The 17,085-nt window shown below is 33.5% G+C and overlaps 2 protein-coding genes across 2 annotated transcripts; both read left to right on the top strand.

Moving 5' to 3' along the window:
* The first annotated feature begins 1,612 nt into the window (after positions 1-1,612).
* LOC107666847 (FXYD domain-containing ion transport regulator 11-like) lies at positions 1,613-4,956 on the top strand. The gene is made up of 7 exons (XM_016458341.1): positions 1,613-1,659; positions 3,487-3,531; positions 3,955-3,987; positions 4,147-4,161; positions 4,329-4,403; positions 4,503-4,527; positions 4,641-4,956. Exons 2-7 carry the CDS (start codon positions 3,498-3,500, stop codon positions 4,666-4,668), a joined length of 210 nt encoding a protein of 69 aa, XP_016313827.1. The 5' UTR covers positions 1,613-1,659; positions 3,487-3,497; the 3' UTR covers positions 4,669-4,956.
* A 587-nt stretch (positions 4,957-5,543) lies between these two features.
* Positions 5,544-16,529, top strand: LOC107666846 (phospholemman-like). The gene is made up of 8 exons (XM_016458340.1): positions 5,544-5,674; positions 12,600-12,649; positions 12,858-12,893; positions 13,020-13,043; positions 13,157-13,231; positions 14,656-14,692; positions 14,794-14,837; positions 15,902-16,529. The coding sequence occupies exons 2-8, from the start codon at positions 12,616-12,618 to the stop codon at positions 15,919-15,921; spliced, it is 270 nt and encodes an 89-aa protein (XP_016313826.1). The 5' UTR covers positions 5,544-5,674; positions 12,600-12,615; the 3' UTR covers positions 15,922-16,529.
* The last annotated feature ends 556 nt before the right edge of the window (positions 16,530-17,085 follow it).

Raw genomic sequence — 17,085 nt, 5'->3', positions numbered from 1 at the left:
TTATGGAGGGCACTGTATATATATATATATATATATATATATATATATATATATTGTAAAAACTATTTTATATAGATATAGGTCATATAATTCTTATTACAATATTTTCAATATTCTTTTTTTTTTCTCCATAAATGTAATAACAAAATTTCTTTAGAAATGTAAAAAAATCTCACATATATCTTGTCTCTCTACACACATGCATATTATTATTATATTATACAATATATAATATGTATTTTATATATAAATATCTATTGTATAACTATTATTATAATTTTTTATATTCCTAAATTTTTTCCTGTGTTTTTTTGGTTTTTAAAACATTTGTCTAAACATTAATTTAGCTGCTTACTTATCAAGGTAACATTCTAATTCAAAATCAAGGGCCAATGATGTATGTCTTTGAATAGTTTGAACCAAACAGAGAGACAGTAATGCCTTGCACCCTTCAAAGTGTTCACATAATGTGCTCTGCCCTTCAGAGTGATGCTCACTTCTGCCCACAGTGTCACATTACTGGACTCACTTCTCTGATTGCAGAGAAATAATAGCTTTTAATCTTTTACATCTGCCTTAAGTTCATCTGTCCCAATACTTATGCTCACATCAGATAGTGGGATGAATTCTAAAAGTGCTGTCCTTTTTATTTGGTAAAACATCAATGTGTTGAAACATAATAAAATGTGACATTCTGTAGTTTTGTTTCATATTCATCTTTTAATCATATTTGCAAATTTCATGACTCCACAGCAAGCAGAGCAATTTTGTCTTTACTGTTCCAATTCTTATGGAGGGCACTGTATATATATATATATATATATATATATATATATATATATTGTAAAAACTATTTTATATAGATATAGGTCATATAATTCTTATTACAATATTTTCAATATTCTTTTTTTTTTCTCCATAAATGTAATAACAAAATTTCTTTAGAAATGTAAAAAAATCTCACATATATCTTGTCTCTCTACACACATGCATATTATTATTATATTATACAATATATAATATGTATTTTATATATAAATATCTATTGTATAACTATTATTATAATTTTTTATATTCCTAAATTTTTTCCTGTGTTTTTTTGGTTTTTAAAACATTTGTCTAAACATTAATTTAGCTGCTTACTTATCAAGGTAACATTCTAATTCAAAATCAAGGGCCAATGATGTATGTCTTTGAATAGTTTGAACCAAACAGAGAGACAGTAATGCCTTGCACCCTTCAAAGTGTTCACATAATGTGCTCTGCCCTTCAGAGTGATGCTCACTTCTGCCCACAGTGTCACATTACTGGTGACTGTTGGGTAAAGGACATCAGCTTTAATGCCAATAGTAAAGAACATTTAAAAGACACTGATTTGTAGGTGTACTCATGTCAGCCTCCATCTTAAACAACTTTTAAGCTGTGTGTAATTCATCAACAAGCAGGTCATGTTTTGGGCTAAACAGTGGACATGATGACGTGATGATGCACACACCCTACATGCATCGATCTGATATGCTGTGCTGTGTTTATGTGTATACAGTGAGGAGGAGTTTTCTTTAAAGGTTATAGAAAAGACAGAAAGGTTGTGAGATCAGCCCACCTGAGGAGCCTCATCCAACATCTACTGCTCAGAGAGCCATCAGTTCCTCTACTAAGGTAAGATCAGGGTCTTTTGATAAATTGGATTGTGCTAAATGTGACATGGGAATGATGCAATGAAAAACGACTTCCGTTAATAGTATTTACTTATCATGAATGCCAGTGTGGATCTTTAGATAATCTTCATTAATGTTTGATTCATTGCCGTTTGTAATTTAATACATAATCCGAGCTCGGAGTTGTTCTTTTAAGTAAAAATTAACAGGGAATAGATAAAGATTCTGTCTTAGAATCAGGTCGATAGATGAAGGTGACCTCACACCTGCCATTTTGGATATGTGGACTTTTCAAGAACTGTTTTACACGAAAGTCCTGTAAATATTCCCTAGAAAGCCTTGTTTAAAATGATAATGAGCAGTTTAAAAGGATAATGAGTAGTAATAAAGCCTTGTTTAAAAGCAAAAATGAAAATTCTGTCATCATTTACTCACCCTCAAGTTGTTCCAAGCCTATATGAGCTTCTTTCTTCTGTTAAACACATAAGAAGATATTTTAAAGACTGTTGATAACCAAACAGTTGCTGGAGCCACTGACGTCTGGACTATGGAGAAAAAAAAAAAACAATGGAAGTCAATGGCCACCAGCAACTGTTTGGTTATCAACAATATTCAAAATATATTTTGTGCTCAACAGAAGAGAGAAACTCATACAGGTTTGGAACAACTTGAGGGTGAGAACAATGTCATAAAAATGGCATCCAGACTTCAGGGCCCATGTGTGGTCAGTGAGATGGAGAAAGCGCTGAGCTACAAATCCAAAGCATTTCGAGACGATTCTATAACCAGAGGTGGTGGGAGGGCAAACTTTCCAAAACACCTCCAGGCATTCAAGGGTACACCAGCAGTGTCCTGGAACGTGCTGCGTCCCGACTGCGTCGACCCACGTTTTCTGTTTACTTTCAAAACACGAGTGCTGTTTTCTCTCAGCTGCACTTACAGCTGGAGTTTCTTAACAAACATTCCTCGTCTCGTAGGCCGCATCTCACTGTTGACCTGTACATGGGAACAGAGCATATTCCATCTAATTATATGTGCTGCAAGTAGCCAACATTATTACCAGACATTATGCTGATGTATACTGATAAATTATTTCAAAATAAATCTGTTTAATATGTTTAAGGGGGAAAATGAGGGGTTTTTGTCATCATTTCCTCACTCTCGTGATGTTCCAAACCTGTATGACTTTATTTTTTGGTGTTTAAAAAGAAAAAATCTTGGACACTTATAATGATATAATGAAGCTTAATTGGGGACTGGAGCTGCAAGCTCCAAGATGATGCACAAAAGCATCATAAGGTAGTCTGTATGACTTGTGGACAGTTTTCTTAAGTCATATGAAAGCTTTATGTAAGAAATAGACCTAAATTTAAGTCGTCATTCACTTATAATCTACCACTTCAGTGTGCTGACCAGATGATTCAGTTAGTGAGTTTAAGAGAACTAAATCAGACTGATTCAAGAACTGTTGTGTGATTGGAATCAACTGATTTGTTAAAAAGATATGACTCAAAAGATTTGTTCACATATTGAACATGGTTACGTATGACATTGCTATGAACTTGCACCAGAGAGAGCTAGTGCAGCTTCAGAATGGCTTCAGATGACTTAGACAATTCATATGAATCACTTTTAAGATTCATTTAGGGTGCTTTTTGTCATTTTGGAACACCAGTCCTCATTTATTGTCATTATATTGGGTTTCAAATGACATGAGGGTGAATAAATGACAGCATTTTCAGTAAACTGTCGTACATTTTTGAGTAAACTATTTCTGTAAGACAAAAATATATTGTCTGATTTAGTGTATGTGTGTGTCTTTGATCAGGAGGGGTAAAAATGAGCCAGCTCACAGAACTAGTTCTTCTTACAGGCAAGTAATGACAATTTATGTACACAGTAAAGGTCACAGACAGATCTGTGCCCTTGGGCCTGAAGGTCAAGCCTTCAAAGACTTTCTATCCACATTTACAGTATACTAGGACTTAATGATTTGATGGAAGAAAAAATAATAGCTTTTTTGTAAATTATTAAAAACAAAATTAAGTTCTCATTACAATATATGTACACATTATATGTTATGATATACAGAAATCAAGGTTTTGTTTTTTAACTTAAATAGCTTATTTGTTTTACAGAACAAAATATATTTTTTTCTCTAAACCTTGAAAAATTACTGGAATATTTTGAGTGCATTACCTTTTCTCCAAATGTCTGATGGTTTATTAGTTTGGTCATGTCATAGTATTTTCTTCTTTGTGTATGATTTTTCACACATTTTTATTTTCATTTACAGTCTTCTTGGCACTCTTCGGTCAAGCTGAAGCAAGTAAGGCAGAAGAGTTTGTTTGTTTGTTTTTATTCAACGTTAACGCTAATCAACTTTTAAGCCTATCCGTCTCATGCGTTAAGAACATTAATTTTCTGGCATCATTTTTGTCTTGTTTTCAAGAGCAATCTAACTTTTCTCATTTTTTTGTCTTTGCAGATCCTTTCGTTTACAGTAAGTACTCTGAGGCAGATGCTCAGGAGATCCTAATAATATAACATTTATTATATATATTTTATAATAAATATATAAATGTATAAATATAATACATTTATAATAATATATCATTTTGAAAGTATTTTAAGCTAGATTAAACAGTCTTAAAATGCTTCTGTTTTTAGACTATGAGGCGCTGAGGATCGGGGGTTTGATCTTCACAGCCCTGCTTGTTGCCGGAGGGGTTGGAGTTCTGTGTTGTAAGTAGCTCTGAATTTTTACACATGCATTTTCTACCTAATGAAAACCTTATGTTTGACATTATATGCAGAAAGAGTAACAGATTGTTCTCTTCACAGGGGGGCAGTGCAAACCAAAAAGAAAGTAGGTCACCTGATCTCACTGTCATGTTCACATAAAATCATGTACATTTTGAAATCAAAATATTATTTATGATTAAGAGAGAAAAATGCTATAATAACTGCATCTCTGCATAGGGATGATGAAGACGCAAGCAAAATCTAAAGATCAGGGACTTTATCTGCTGAAACTTTCCATTGGATTTTTGACTGAGTAGAAGACTGTTTTTGCTTTCTGTCTAGAAATGGCTAACTAGCTCCACTTCTCACCTGTACTTTATTTTTAATTGTAGATTTTCTATTATTTCAATATTTTTCAACCATTTCATTTATGCATTAATCACAGTCCCTGCCCCAAAAAACTGAGCTGCTGTTATTTTTAATTTGTAGAATTATTCTATAAATTTCAGCAATCTCTCAAAGTGGCGCTTTAATAAAGATTCTCAGTTATGGGCCTGCAAAATTGCATGTGTTGTCATTTTTTTATGCCTGAATTTATTTTTTGGATGAGAGATGTTCAAACACTGGCTGGCCTTGTGCAAGATGAAAGTCAAATGTCTTTTTTTTTTTTTACAGTAGGAATCAATACAATAAAAGTACAATAAAATGCTGAAATGCGTTATTAAAACAGAGGGAACATTTTAAATAAATAAATACATAAAAGTGCTTAATTTTTATATTTATTTGACTTGTTTCTCAATGTTGCATACATTGAAATCCATAGAATGATCATGTCCAGGCATAAAATCACCAGTAACTTTTCCATTAAGTTTACACACATTTCCTCCAACCATACAACAAAACACAATATAATGTGTAGTTTAAAGTAAAACACCTGTGAAAAATCAATACTGAAAACTCCTTTACATTAACATATTTTTACAAAATTTTCTTAGAGAGTTCTATTCCTCTACTTCTGTTGTATCATTGTGTTCACTCCCCATCAGAATAAATTCAGCCTGAGCGTGCATGACAAACTAAAAACGATCAGAGTTGCTCTCCCAGACAAAAGATCCTTCATTCAAAACTCAACCCACTCAGGACTGAGCCAACCTGTTGAGTGGATGGTGTAGGGTGTTGGCTTCAGTCTGTCTAGATCAGATCTTTACGGGTGGTTCCTTCACAACCACATTTCAAACCTAAACATTTCACTTTCCTTCTCCTTGAAAAGGGTGAGTAATCAGTTCTGATACCATTTTAATGTTTATACAGTGAAACATATGTTACGGCAGATTGATGGTCAAGTTCACTGTATATTAAAATATGATAATTAGGCTATTTTAAGGTGTTTTGTGTTCATACTTTACGTGGTGTATAATGGGGAATCTTTGTATCCTGCTGATAGTCTGTTTAACATTACAAATGAAAGTACTAACAAGTATTTAATAATAATAACTTATTAGCATCTAATAAGTTTCTATTCTAAAAACTTAAGATAAAAAAAAACATATAGATAGATAATCAGACATTATCTGAGTAGCACAGTGGTGTCCAAAAATCTCAGACCTCTACGTTTATGCAATATTCTAATTTAATACAAATTTTATTTTACAAATTACATGTTGTCCGCATAACAAACTTAACAAAAAATATATACATTTCATAGTATTTGGCTCCTCTACCTTTTGCTTTAATGACAGCAGCACTGGAGCTGCATGCAAAATATGATAATCATATTCTCCAGTATGATGCAAGAACATCTTGCTTAACCGAGAAACTGGGAAGAAAAAAAAAATCAATTTGGCATTTATTTGCTGGTTTTAGTAACAACAAAATCCAGCTTTTCAATGTGATCTCAGGCTTTTGGACCTCACTGTATGAGGTGGTTTTCCTCCAGTGATTTGGAAACTGGAATGTCATGCAGCTTTACACTGCGTCCTGGATCACTGCAACTTTTAAAGATCACAGGCACTTGAATTCTTTGCCGAATTGACCAAGTTTAGTGAGTTCACTCTTAAAAACAAAGGTTCTTTATTGGCATACGATTCCAGGAAGAACCATTAAAATCCATGGAACATTTCAATTGCATGAAAAGTTCTTTATAGTGGAAAAAGGTTATTTAAATTAATAAAATGTTCTTTATACTAAAAAAAAAATTATTTGAAAGGTTCGAGGAAGCCAAAATGTTTCTTCTACTGCATCGCTGCAAACCCCATTTTAGGAAGCTTTATTTTTAAGAGTATAGATCTTGGAGGCTAAATCATGATCTGGCTGTGTATTAAACACATCCAGTCCTTCAATGAAGTAAACACATCTTACATCTTGTTTTAAGTTTGAGATGCACCATGATGGCCCAACATCTGTCTCAAAGCATGTTTTGTTTGGTTAACCTCTTAGCTTTTATAATCAGAGTCCAGCGTTCCAGTTTTCCATGACAAAAAAGAGAAAAAGTGAAGTGTGAAAGGGTTACATTTAGATGGTCATGGCCATGTCTTTAACTGAAAATGGCCTAAAATGTATTTGCAATGGGCAAAGATTTAAGTATTGGCATGATCTGCTCATGGAAACAGATGTTTGTTAGCTGAAGGGAGCACAAAGACAGCACTACTTTAATCACTGGAAAGGGCGGGATTGTGGTTTTTGGAACGATGATTAATTTCAACAGAATGTCTTGTTTCTTCCTACGTCACTCTGAGCACATGGCCGGCAAACAGATGAAGTAAACTTCAGTTTTTTGGAGTTTTCTGGAGAGGTGAATCTGTGAAAACTGCTGAACTAGATGGTTTTACTCCATTTTAAAGTGCTTGTGTTACTAAAGGGCATCTGTCAGCGTGTTTGTGCTGGAGTGTATAATCATACTATACTTCAGAGCTCACAGCCTGTTCTCAGGAGTGGAATTTTGTTCTTAATATAGCTGCAGTCTGGATTCCTGTGTACATGGCTTGCATCCTTTTTGTGCCATGCGATTGTGTCAAGTTGTCTTATATGGAGTTGGGGTGTTTGGAAAAAAGTAGGTGAGAACAAATGTGACTTAACTACACTGCACTGACCACTCACACACACACACTATATATATATATATATATATATATATCACCCTTATTACATGCATTTTTGTATTTTGTTTTCTCTTTACAGTTTAATTTGACTGAGTGAAAATATTTCCACTATTTTATAGATTTTTATATATGCAGCTACTTTAACGTAACTCTCTCACCCCAGAAAAATAGACTTTAAAACTGACCTTCACACTAGCAGCTGCTCGCAATAATTACTAGTCTGATCAAATTAGTGCAGAGAAGGAGGCGTGTCCATCAGATGAAGATTGATCACCTCTCCAGCCAATCAAACGCACAATTTGCTGCTCACACCAGTATTTATGAGACAGATCCAAACGTTTTTAACCTAATGCCGAGTTCACACTGCACGATTTTCTTTGATAATTCACACTGTGTGTTTGTCACTCGCGTGAACGAGCACCGATTTGCCTCCGATGTCGGGCATTTGTCGGCGATTTCACAACCTGTCGGCGAGTGAAAAATCGGGCTAATATCGTGCAGTGTGAACTCGGCATTAGTTAACCTCAAACTCCAAAAGGTTTTTAAAGTCATTCAGCATTTAGCTACATTATATAGCCTCAATACATTGCGATACTATAAATAACTGCTTTTAGGTTGACTTTGGTCAAGAAACCAGTAGTTGACATGACCTAAAAATCTAAACTACAATTAGGAGAGAGAAGTGTAGGACTGGCATTAAGTATCTATTTATTAAAGTTTGCTAGTAAACTATCATCTAGACAGATGTTTTTGCACATTATTCAACTCACCATCGTGATGCTAGGGTTTCCAGGATGTTGCAAAGGTGTTTTGAATGTTGTTTAGCAAGTTGCCATGTAGTTGAAGGTCTCTAGGGTGTTCGGGGTTGTTGCTAGGTGGTTACCCACTGGAACAAGTCAGAAGCACACAATCATAAGTTAGATCACTTAAAAATAGTAAAACACCTTTCACACTTAAAAAAACCCCAAAAAACGAATTCTTAGCATTTTTTGTCATGTTTTCCATAACTGTCTAAAAATGCCTAAATAAAGACATTTATTAAAGTAGGAAAATTAAGTAATTTTTAATAAATTAAGTATTTTCAGTAAAATATCAAAATTAAGTAAAATAAACTTTCTTTAGACAAGAAAAAATAAATGTCAGTGGGGTAAGAAAGATAATCTTGTTTTGACTTAGAATTATGTTTATTTTTCTTACCCCAGTTACATTTTTTCTTGTTTTAAGAGTAAACTCACATGTTGCATTTTTCAGAAAACAATAATATCTTTAATTTTGCTTTTCAATGAAATAGTTTGATTTAGGAGTGTTTTAGAAGTTTGTAAAACTGTTTTTTTTCCAGTGCACAATTTGAGCAAAATTGAATACTTATTACTTATAGGATTGGGGGGGGGGGGTCTGTCTTGTTTAAATTTCTCATTTCCTGAATGAGGATTTAATGTTTCAAGTGAGGAGCCAAAAGGGCTAAGAGACAGTATTGTTAGTAGAATGAACTTTGGCAACAGTAAAGAAAGAAACATTGAATTTACATTGAAAACGAGAGGGTCGGATTGTAATGTGAGACAAGGAAGTGATGTTAAACACTAGGACACAATTCCTCATTCTTTCTCATGACACACACACACACTGGCAAGCCAACGTGACCATGCCCTATCACAAGACTTTCATTATTATCAACATGCACCCTGGGTGATTCTGCCTGGCATGAGGTGCCAAAATGTCTGTCGCAATAATCAATATATCGACTTATCGCGCACTATATGTACATGACCTCAATAATTTTTGGTGACACAATATATCGCCCATTATATTAACTTAAAAATTAATGTCACCATGTTTTGTACATTCTCCTTGCGCCTGTGTCTTTTGCAGCTTCTCGTACATAATGTGGTGTAGTCATGAGGTGCTAGTTCAAATTTAAAAAATGCTGCTACAAAAAAAGTTTAATCTGCAGATTTGGTCTCGTTTAGGGATCTGTGCCTTTGTGCATACAGGCATCTGACTGCTAAGTAGTGATTGTGTTTTAGTGTGCACCCTTAATTTACAGAGAAAAGAAGGTCAGGAAAAAATCTGTAGATGGAAAAATCTCCATACAAGTTCTTTGTGCATTTTTCTTTTTTTCTACTTGTTACTTTGCACTTTTTGTTAGAAAATGTTTATTTACTATTTATTCAGGTTTTCAAGGTATCTAATATTTTGATACTTAATTTCCATGATCTAAATATTCTTAAAAATTAAAAGTTTGTTGTCATTGTGTTGTTGTGTAGGCCTTCTTGCATTATTATGCTGTTACATTATGATTATATATTCAGTGGCATAAAATGGTCTTTAAAATGACAATAATATCGCTTATCGCAATTATTTCTGGGGCAATATATCGCACAACAAAAAGTTATGTTGACAGGCCAATTTGGTACTGGATAAAGAACTATCTGTATCTGTTATTTAAGCCTACTGGATGTAATAGACATTACAGAAAGTCATGAGCATGCATAGCCTACGATTTTTTTTAATCTCTTGGAAAAATAATTTTAAAACAATAGACTGATATCTTTCAGTAATCAGTTTTTAAATAGGCCTATCGCTCCAAAAAGGAATGTCTTATTTTTACGCTACAAAACTTAAGCACTCGTGCTGATGTTAAACAAACATGGTTGTGAGTAATATTATTTCATTTACACAACAGTTAAATAAAAAGTTAATCTCACATTTTAGACAATATTGACAGTTTGTCTGCTTTGTCACCGAAGATAATTTCAAACGAATCCAAACAGGTAGATTAGTGTTTCCAAGAAGTGCACAGCGTTACATACCTGAATGAATCATTGTTTTTGAATGACTCGGTTGAGAATGATTCAGTGTCTTGCTAATAATACCCAAATTACGGTCACTTGAAGTCACCTTGATGGTTTACTTATGCAACTTACAGAAACAGTCACTATAATAAACACACTAAAGACCCAAACCGTCTGTCTCAAACTAGAAAACAATTGTAGAAAACAGAAAACAAATAGAATAGAATAGAAAACAAAACTGCAAGTGTGACCATAGTCTTTGGTGTGACACACCAGACAAATGAACGAATCAGTTGAAAATGACTGAATGACTCACTCACAATGAACAAAATACTGTCACGTGTCGCCGTCTAGACTTGCAGATACAAAACATCCTCACAAAAAGCTGACAGCTCATAATAACCGTGACACGTCTGCCAACCCCAAAAAGGAACAAAAAATGAACGTAAATGTAGCAGGCCAACAGTTTTGAACTATATCTGAAATCTGAATTCTACAATGCATAGACATCAGAGCAGGTTGAAGATTCTTTAAAAATCCTCTATTTGTGTTACACAGACAAATAACAGCATAAATGTTTGGAACCATATTTGAGAATGGGTAAATTATGACAGAATTGGTGCACTACTCCTTTAATAAACATGGATGCACCATCAGACAAGCACCTGTTTGCAAATTTCATGTTCTGCATGCAGAATCTATTGACTTGTTTTACATAAACAAACTGCAGGCTTCCATGCTTAATCAAATGAAGTATGCCTGCCTATTACATGAATAAACTGAATCCATAAAAAATGTTCATGACACTCAAAAACATGTGGCATGCGTGTTTACAGGAAGGAGGAAATTAGATCATTCATGGTCAAGATAACAGGGAATAAAACAGACACAGGGATTTATTAAACCTCTCTGAAAAGCTCTAGATTAACCGCTGCCTTGTTCACTGCTCATGCTGGCCCAGGCTGCTCTGATTAAAGGCCTGAAATACTGGACATTATTTTGTCTCAGCATGTCTCTGGTGAACCCATTATTTTTCCCCTTCTCTGCCACCATGGTTGGAAGCTGAAGGTGGAGATTGTTACATCATCTCATGCTGGTAGGGATGGGCCCAGCATTCCCTCTGGTCTCTCAGAGACGAAATGGAAAATCCCAGCTAAGCTCAAATGGTGCTCCAGCATGTTTCCACAGTGCGCTTTTAATTACGATGTAGACATAAGTCAGCATCTAGCTACATCTGTCAGGTCACGTAAACCCCTAGCACTTTCAGAATGTGCTCAAAGGTCGTCTTTTATGTGAAAGGGTTTAGCGTCTTGATGCGTTTCCTGGCAGTTGTTTTGTTTGGTGTGTGAACATTTGGTTGCCGAGATGTTCCAGGCCTCTGTTGAAATTTGATCCAGGTCTGCTTTGTGTTCTCAGAGCTGCTATTTGTTGCTCCAGTATGTTTAATCAGATCAGATGCATTGGCAGGGTTTGTGATAATTTGATTTACCCCATTTTTGTTGATGTGAAGCTGGCAGAGGACAATAATTCAGGCAGTAAGGGGATTCATGTTATATTTAGAGTATAATGGATTAGAGTGGATTGCAAAGCATAATGGGAATTAGCTCTTATGTACACAACAGATACATGATCTGCTTTTCGATCCTAACAGTATTATTTTCCTTGTTTTAATGTGAAAAAGCTCACATTGACAATCCATTTTACATTAGTCAATCTGACTTATGTCAGAGAGAAAAAAGGATATTCTGTGAGAAAAAAAAAATGTTGGGAGGAGCTTTTGAAAATGAATGGATCATAAAGTCCACTGTCTGGAGTGGAGATATTAAAAAATGAAGAGGGCTTGGTGACATCAGCAAAAAGGAAAGTCGTTTGAGAGGTGTAAGAATTTATTACATTTGATTAAAGCATCTGTATGTAGTTTTGTGACTTTAGAGCCCCCTACAGTTAAGTGAGTGGAATTCACTGTCGTAATTACAGTGGATAGCTGCATTTGTTGCTGCCTTAAAGCAATTCTCGTACTAGATTACCAAATTTACATGCTCCCAGAAACAAGCCTTTTGCCTCTTTAGAAGTCATTGCATCATCAGAATTGTTTTAAAACTGGTATTTCAAGGTAAAAAACAAAAACAAAAAAACACTTTCATACATTTGCTTGAAAGATCTAATGATAGACTCATAAATCAAACATGCACAATAAGACCTACAACATGCATTAAGATATTAAATTGGAATAATTTTTGATTTAACACAGAGCATGTGCATCTATGTTATTATTTTTTCATGGCAAACCTAATTTTGTATTGCAGGTAAATCCAAACTGTCATGATGAAGACTTTGGCACTAGTTTTCTTGACACGTACGTGTTTTTGTACCAATATATATTGCTTGTTGTCTTACTAAGCTTTAGTGAACTGTAAATGCATTGTAGGTGCATTAAGTTTATGGACCACAAGTAACTATAAATGAATAACTCCTAATAATAAACTCCTGTGAACACACACTAATATACTATACTATGTTGCTAATATGCTATACTATGCTAATATACTATATTACTTTTGTAGTTTTGTCCCTTGTGTTGGCAGAAGGTCAGCAGACAAGTAAGAGATTTCACATTTCAATTCTTTCTGTTGCTCTTTCTTTTTCTGTTTTCATCCTTGTGATAAAATATTATTACACAACGTTACATGCATTTTTAAATGCTTTTTCTGGTTTGGATTTTGCAGCAGAGAATGACCCCTTCTCTTTTGGTTAGTTGCACACATCTTTTAATTTGAGCCTACCATCCATAATCCATCACAATACTTAAGAAGTTCTCAAGATCATCTTTCAAATGTTCTTTGATTGTTCTGTCTCACACTAGATTACCACAGACTTCGGGTCGGAGGTCTGATCTTGGCAGCAGTTCTATGTCTAATTGGCATCACTATTCTTCTAAGTGAGTGTGTTATTGACTTTTTCAATTTTACAAATTTCAGATTTTATCTGTGTTCAGTCAAGCTGAGTAACATACTGTATATCTACACTATAAAAAGGGTATTGATATATACTATATTTTATTATCTATATAGTATATATCTTTTATGTCATATATATCTTTTATAGGCCTATATATTTTTATATGGTGTCAAACGATTAATCGCATCCAAAATAAAGTTTTTGTTTACATAATATATGTGTGCATACTGTGTATGTTTATTATGTATATATAAATACAAACACATGCATGTATATATTTAAGAAAAATATGTTGTTTATAAATTAAATATATTTATATATAATATAAAATATGAATATAAATGTATAAACGTAAATATTTTCAAAATATATACTGTATGTATTTATATATGCATAAATATATACAGCACACATACCTATATAATGTAAACAAAATGAATGCGATTAATCCCGATTAATCGTTTGAAAGCACTAATTTATATATTTATTTTATATCTTGTACTAAAATGAATGTACTAAATTGTTACATAGTTCCACCAATAGGTGGCGACAACAGAGCGTGTTTTGTGTATTGTGAGCGAGTCATTATATCTTTCTCAACTGATTTGTTCAAATACTGCGATTCATTTAGTTAGAAATCAAGTTCAGTCTATAATAGTGCGTCATTGAATCCTTCAACCGGTTTCACAGGATCGTTAAAAAACAAAACACCGCTACTCTGTCTTGTATTTTTATTGTTTTGGCTTTGTTTAGAACCATTTAAAATTTTTATTTATGTTAACTGTCAATATTGTGTCTACAATGTAAGTTACATAATATTGACTCATTGAATCATTCAACCAATTTCACAGAATCATTAAAAAAAAAAAAAAAACACCACTACTGTGTGTTGCAGCAAGCCTTTTTGGCTTTGTTTAGATCTATTTAACTATTTTTATTCATTCTAACTGGCAATACTGTTTTTAACATGTACGTTAGGCACTCTTTGAATCATTCAGCCAATTTCAGTGAATTATTAAGAAACAAAACACCATTATTGTGTCTCTTGCAGCGTTTCTGTTTTGGCTTTGTTTAGAACGGTTTAATTATTTGTATTTATTTTAACCGTCAATAAAATGTAACTTACTTAGTATTAACTTCTAATTTATTGAATTGTTTTAGTAATGGAGGCTTGAATGCATATTTTGAACTATCAACAGCAGATCCTGAATCTGTGGAAAGCACGCATTATTTATTGACATAATCTGTCAAACTGACAATATGCAGACATGCTGATATACACAGCCATAACTTTTGCTTGTGCGCTTATATTCATGTTTTTTCCCTTTGCATTTTGAGGTTAAATGTGACCTTGACATATTTTTGAATCTCTCTTTTTAAAATTATAATTTGCCATTATTACAGGTGGACACTGCAGATGCAAATTCAACCAAGACAAGAGGTATAAAATAGTATATATTTTTAACTTTTACATTATTTTGTTTTATGTACATAAAAGTATAGAAATTGTGTAGCTCTAACAACACAGCTCTCTTTTGACAGGAGGAGGACAGGAAGTAATGCTCAAGCGATGCTCAACGACACAGGTTTGACCGCCTTCATCTACCTGTGCCGTTTACAACTAATAAACCAGTAACATGAAGACAGTGCTGGTATAAATCAGCACTCTCCCCTCAAGTTCCCTTATAAAACACGTCATTATAAACCTGTGTGGTCTGATGGCCATGTGAAATCCATCTGCTAATTATTGCTGTGCCAGTGCCCCCGTGATGCAGTGGGATACAATGGGTCTGTGCTCAGTGGTGGGCCCGTTTGGCCCGTCTCCACCACTCACATGGTTTCCAGGATGAGTCATACATTCTCCCTTGGGTGTATTTCCACTCCATGATCCCTGAGGATGGGGTTGGAGAAACAGAATACAAAGATGTGTTATGTAAATATTTTATTATATATTCAGTATTTCATTGTCTATAGTCAAGAATAAAGGAATTAGAATTGAATTCAAACATTTCTTGTAATTGGGGTTTAAATTATTCAGAGGGGTGTCAAATTGTCCTTGATCTTTTGAGATCAAAGAGTTCATTGTCCAATGGACATATGCTGTAACATTCAGACCTCAAAATGTTCCATTGAATTTTATTTTAAGCTGCTAAAAATATATACATATATATATATATATCTTTTGTAGTTCTGCAACTTTCTGATATCAGACAGATAATTTAGCATGAACAGATTAAATTAGGAATTAGGGCATTGCGACAGAAATACAAGTAATGCAAATTTAATATTATAAGTGGATATCAAGGGTAAAAATAAAATTATTTAAATTATTTGTATTCAGTTTTTTCGCCTTTAAATATCATATATTTAATGCAAAAGTGAAAAAAAATAAAATCATTTAATTTATAAAAACATTTACATTTAAATGTAATAATAATAAACATAATAAAATAAATAGGATAATAAAGATTAGATTTTATATAGATTATTTATATTCATTTAAAGAAAGAATGTTTTTAAATTGATATGAAAAATACAAAAATATGACCTCACTTATTGTATTGTATTGACCACAAATTATTGCATTTCATATCATGAACATGTAAATTCAGTTCTATATTTTTAAATATGATATTACTTTGTTTTTCAGCAAGGGCCAGTGAATGCTAAATACCTGCTGACCTGACCTGAACCAATCAGAGGAGACGGTCCACCTTTATCCCATGTGCTGGTTTATCAGAGGAACCATTTCTCTTTTAAGACGAGGAACCTGATACGAAGGTTTTCTGTGTTTTCACTGCCTATCTGCTCCAGAGGAGGAAGGTGAAAATCCATATATAATTTTTTATGCCAGATGTGTCTTTTTAATATAATTTAATATAAATCGATTACCAAAAATTTTAATGTAAATTGTTTTTTATCCTGGCAGTAATTGTATTAAATTATGTTGGATGTAGGTGTGCCAGGGAAGGCTTTCAATGGCAGTGTACTGAATCAGTCTCATATGGAAACCTGTAACCAAATATTACTGTAAGCGCTAGTGTATCCATACAATATTACACTGTTGCATTCTGCGTGAAGTAGTTTACTGTTCAGACTTGTTTTGGTGTTGAGTAACTAGTTAAAAAAGGCATGAAAAGATCCCGCTATCATATTTACATTGCGATATTGTCATGTGCTTGATTTATTTTCATTTCCAGAGTTTATTTTTATCGGTCATGTGAACATTGTCAGTATCAGTCAAATATACATTAAAATAAACTAAAAGACACTAAAAACACCTGTATCAATGTTTTCTGTTCTCTGTCTCCAGCTGACTGACACCCTGCTGTTTCTCAAAGCCTTTAGATGAGCACGAGATTTGTTTGGATTTTGCATGATTAAGGCAAGCATTAGACAATTTAGCTATAGCCTTTGACTTGTTATTTTTCACATCCTTTTCACGCATGTGAAATGTTTTTAAGAAGCTATTCAGCTGAAGCTAGATAAAACAGTGAAAAATTTAATGTGACCGGGAGAATTGTGAAGAAACCAGCTACAAAGTTAAAAATTTACTCAACAGCGCCCTCTACTCACTGTTATTTTTTAGGCATTAAACAGGAACTATTATCAGAATACAATTGTCAGTCCTGATTGCAATGTGAAATACAGTTTTTTGTATATATATTTTATTTTAACTAATGTTTACTAAGGTTTTTAATGGTTTTACATTTCATTCCTATTTTAGTTTTAGTTACTATAATAACTCTGGCTGTAAGAACAGAACTACGGTTATTTTTTCACAACATTGAAAGAAGAAAGAGATGCTATTAATCATCATACTTGTATTTTTAT

The sequence above is a fragment of the Sinocyclocheilus anshuiensis genome, unplaced genomic scaffold (assembly GCF_001515605.1).
Source record: "Sinocyclocheilus anshuiensis isolate Anshui unplaced genomic scaffold, SAMN03320099.WGS_v1.1 scaffold267, whole genome shotgun sequence".
NCBI lineage: Eukaryota > Metazoa > Chordata > Actinopteri > Cypriniformes > Cyprinidae > Sinocyclocheilus > Sinocyclocheilus anshuiensis.
Note: the sequence above shows the minus strand (reverse complement) of the source record. Positions and strands in the feature narration are given on the sequence as shown.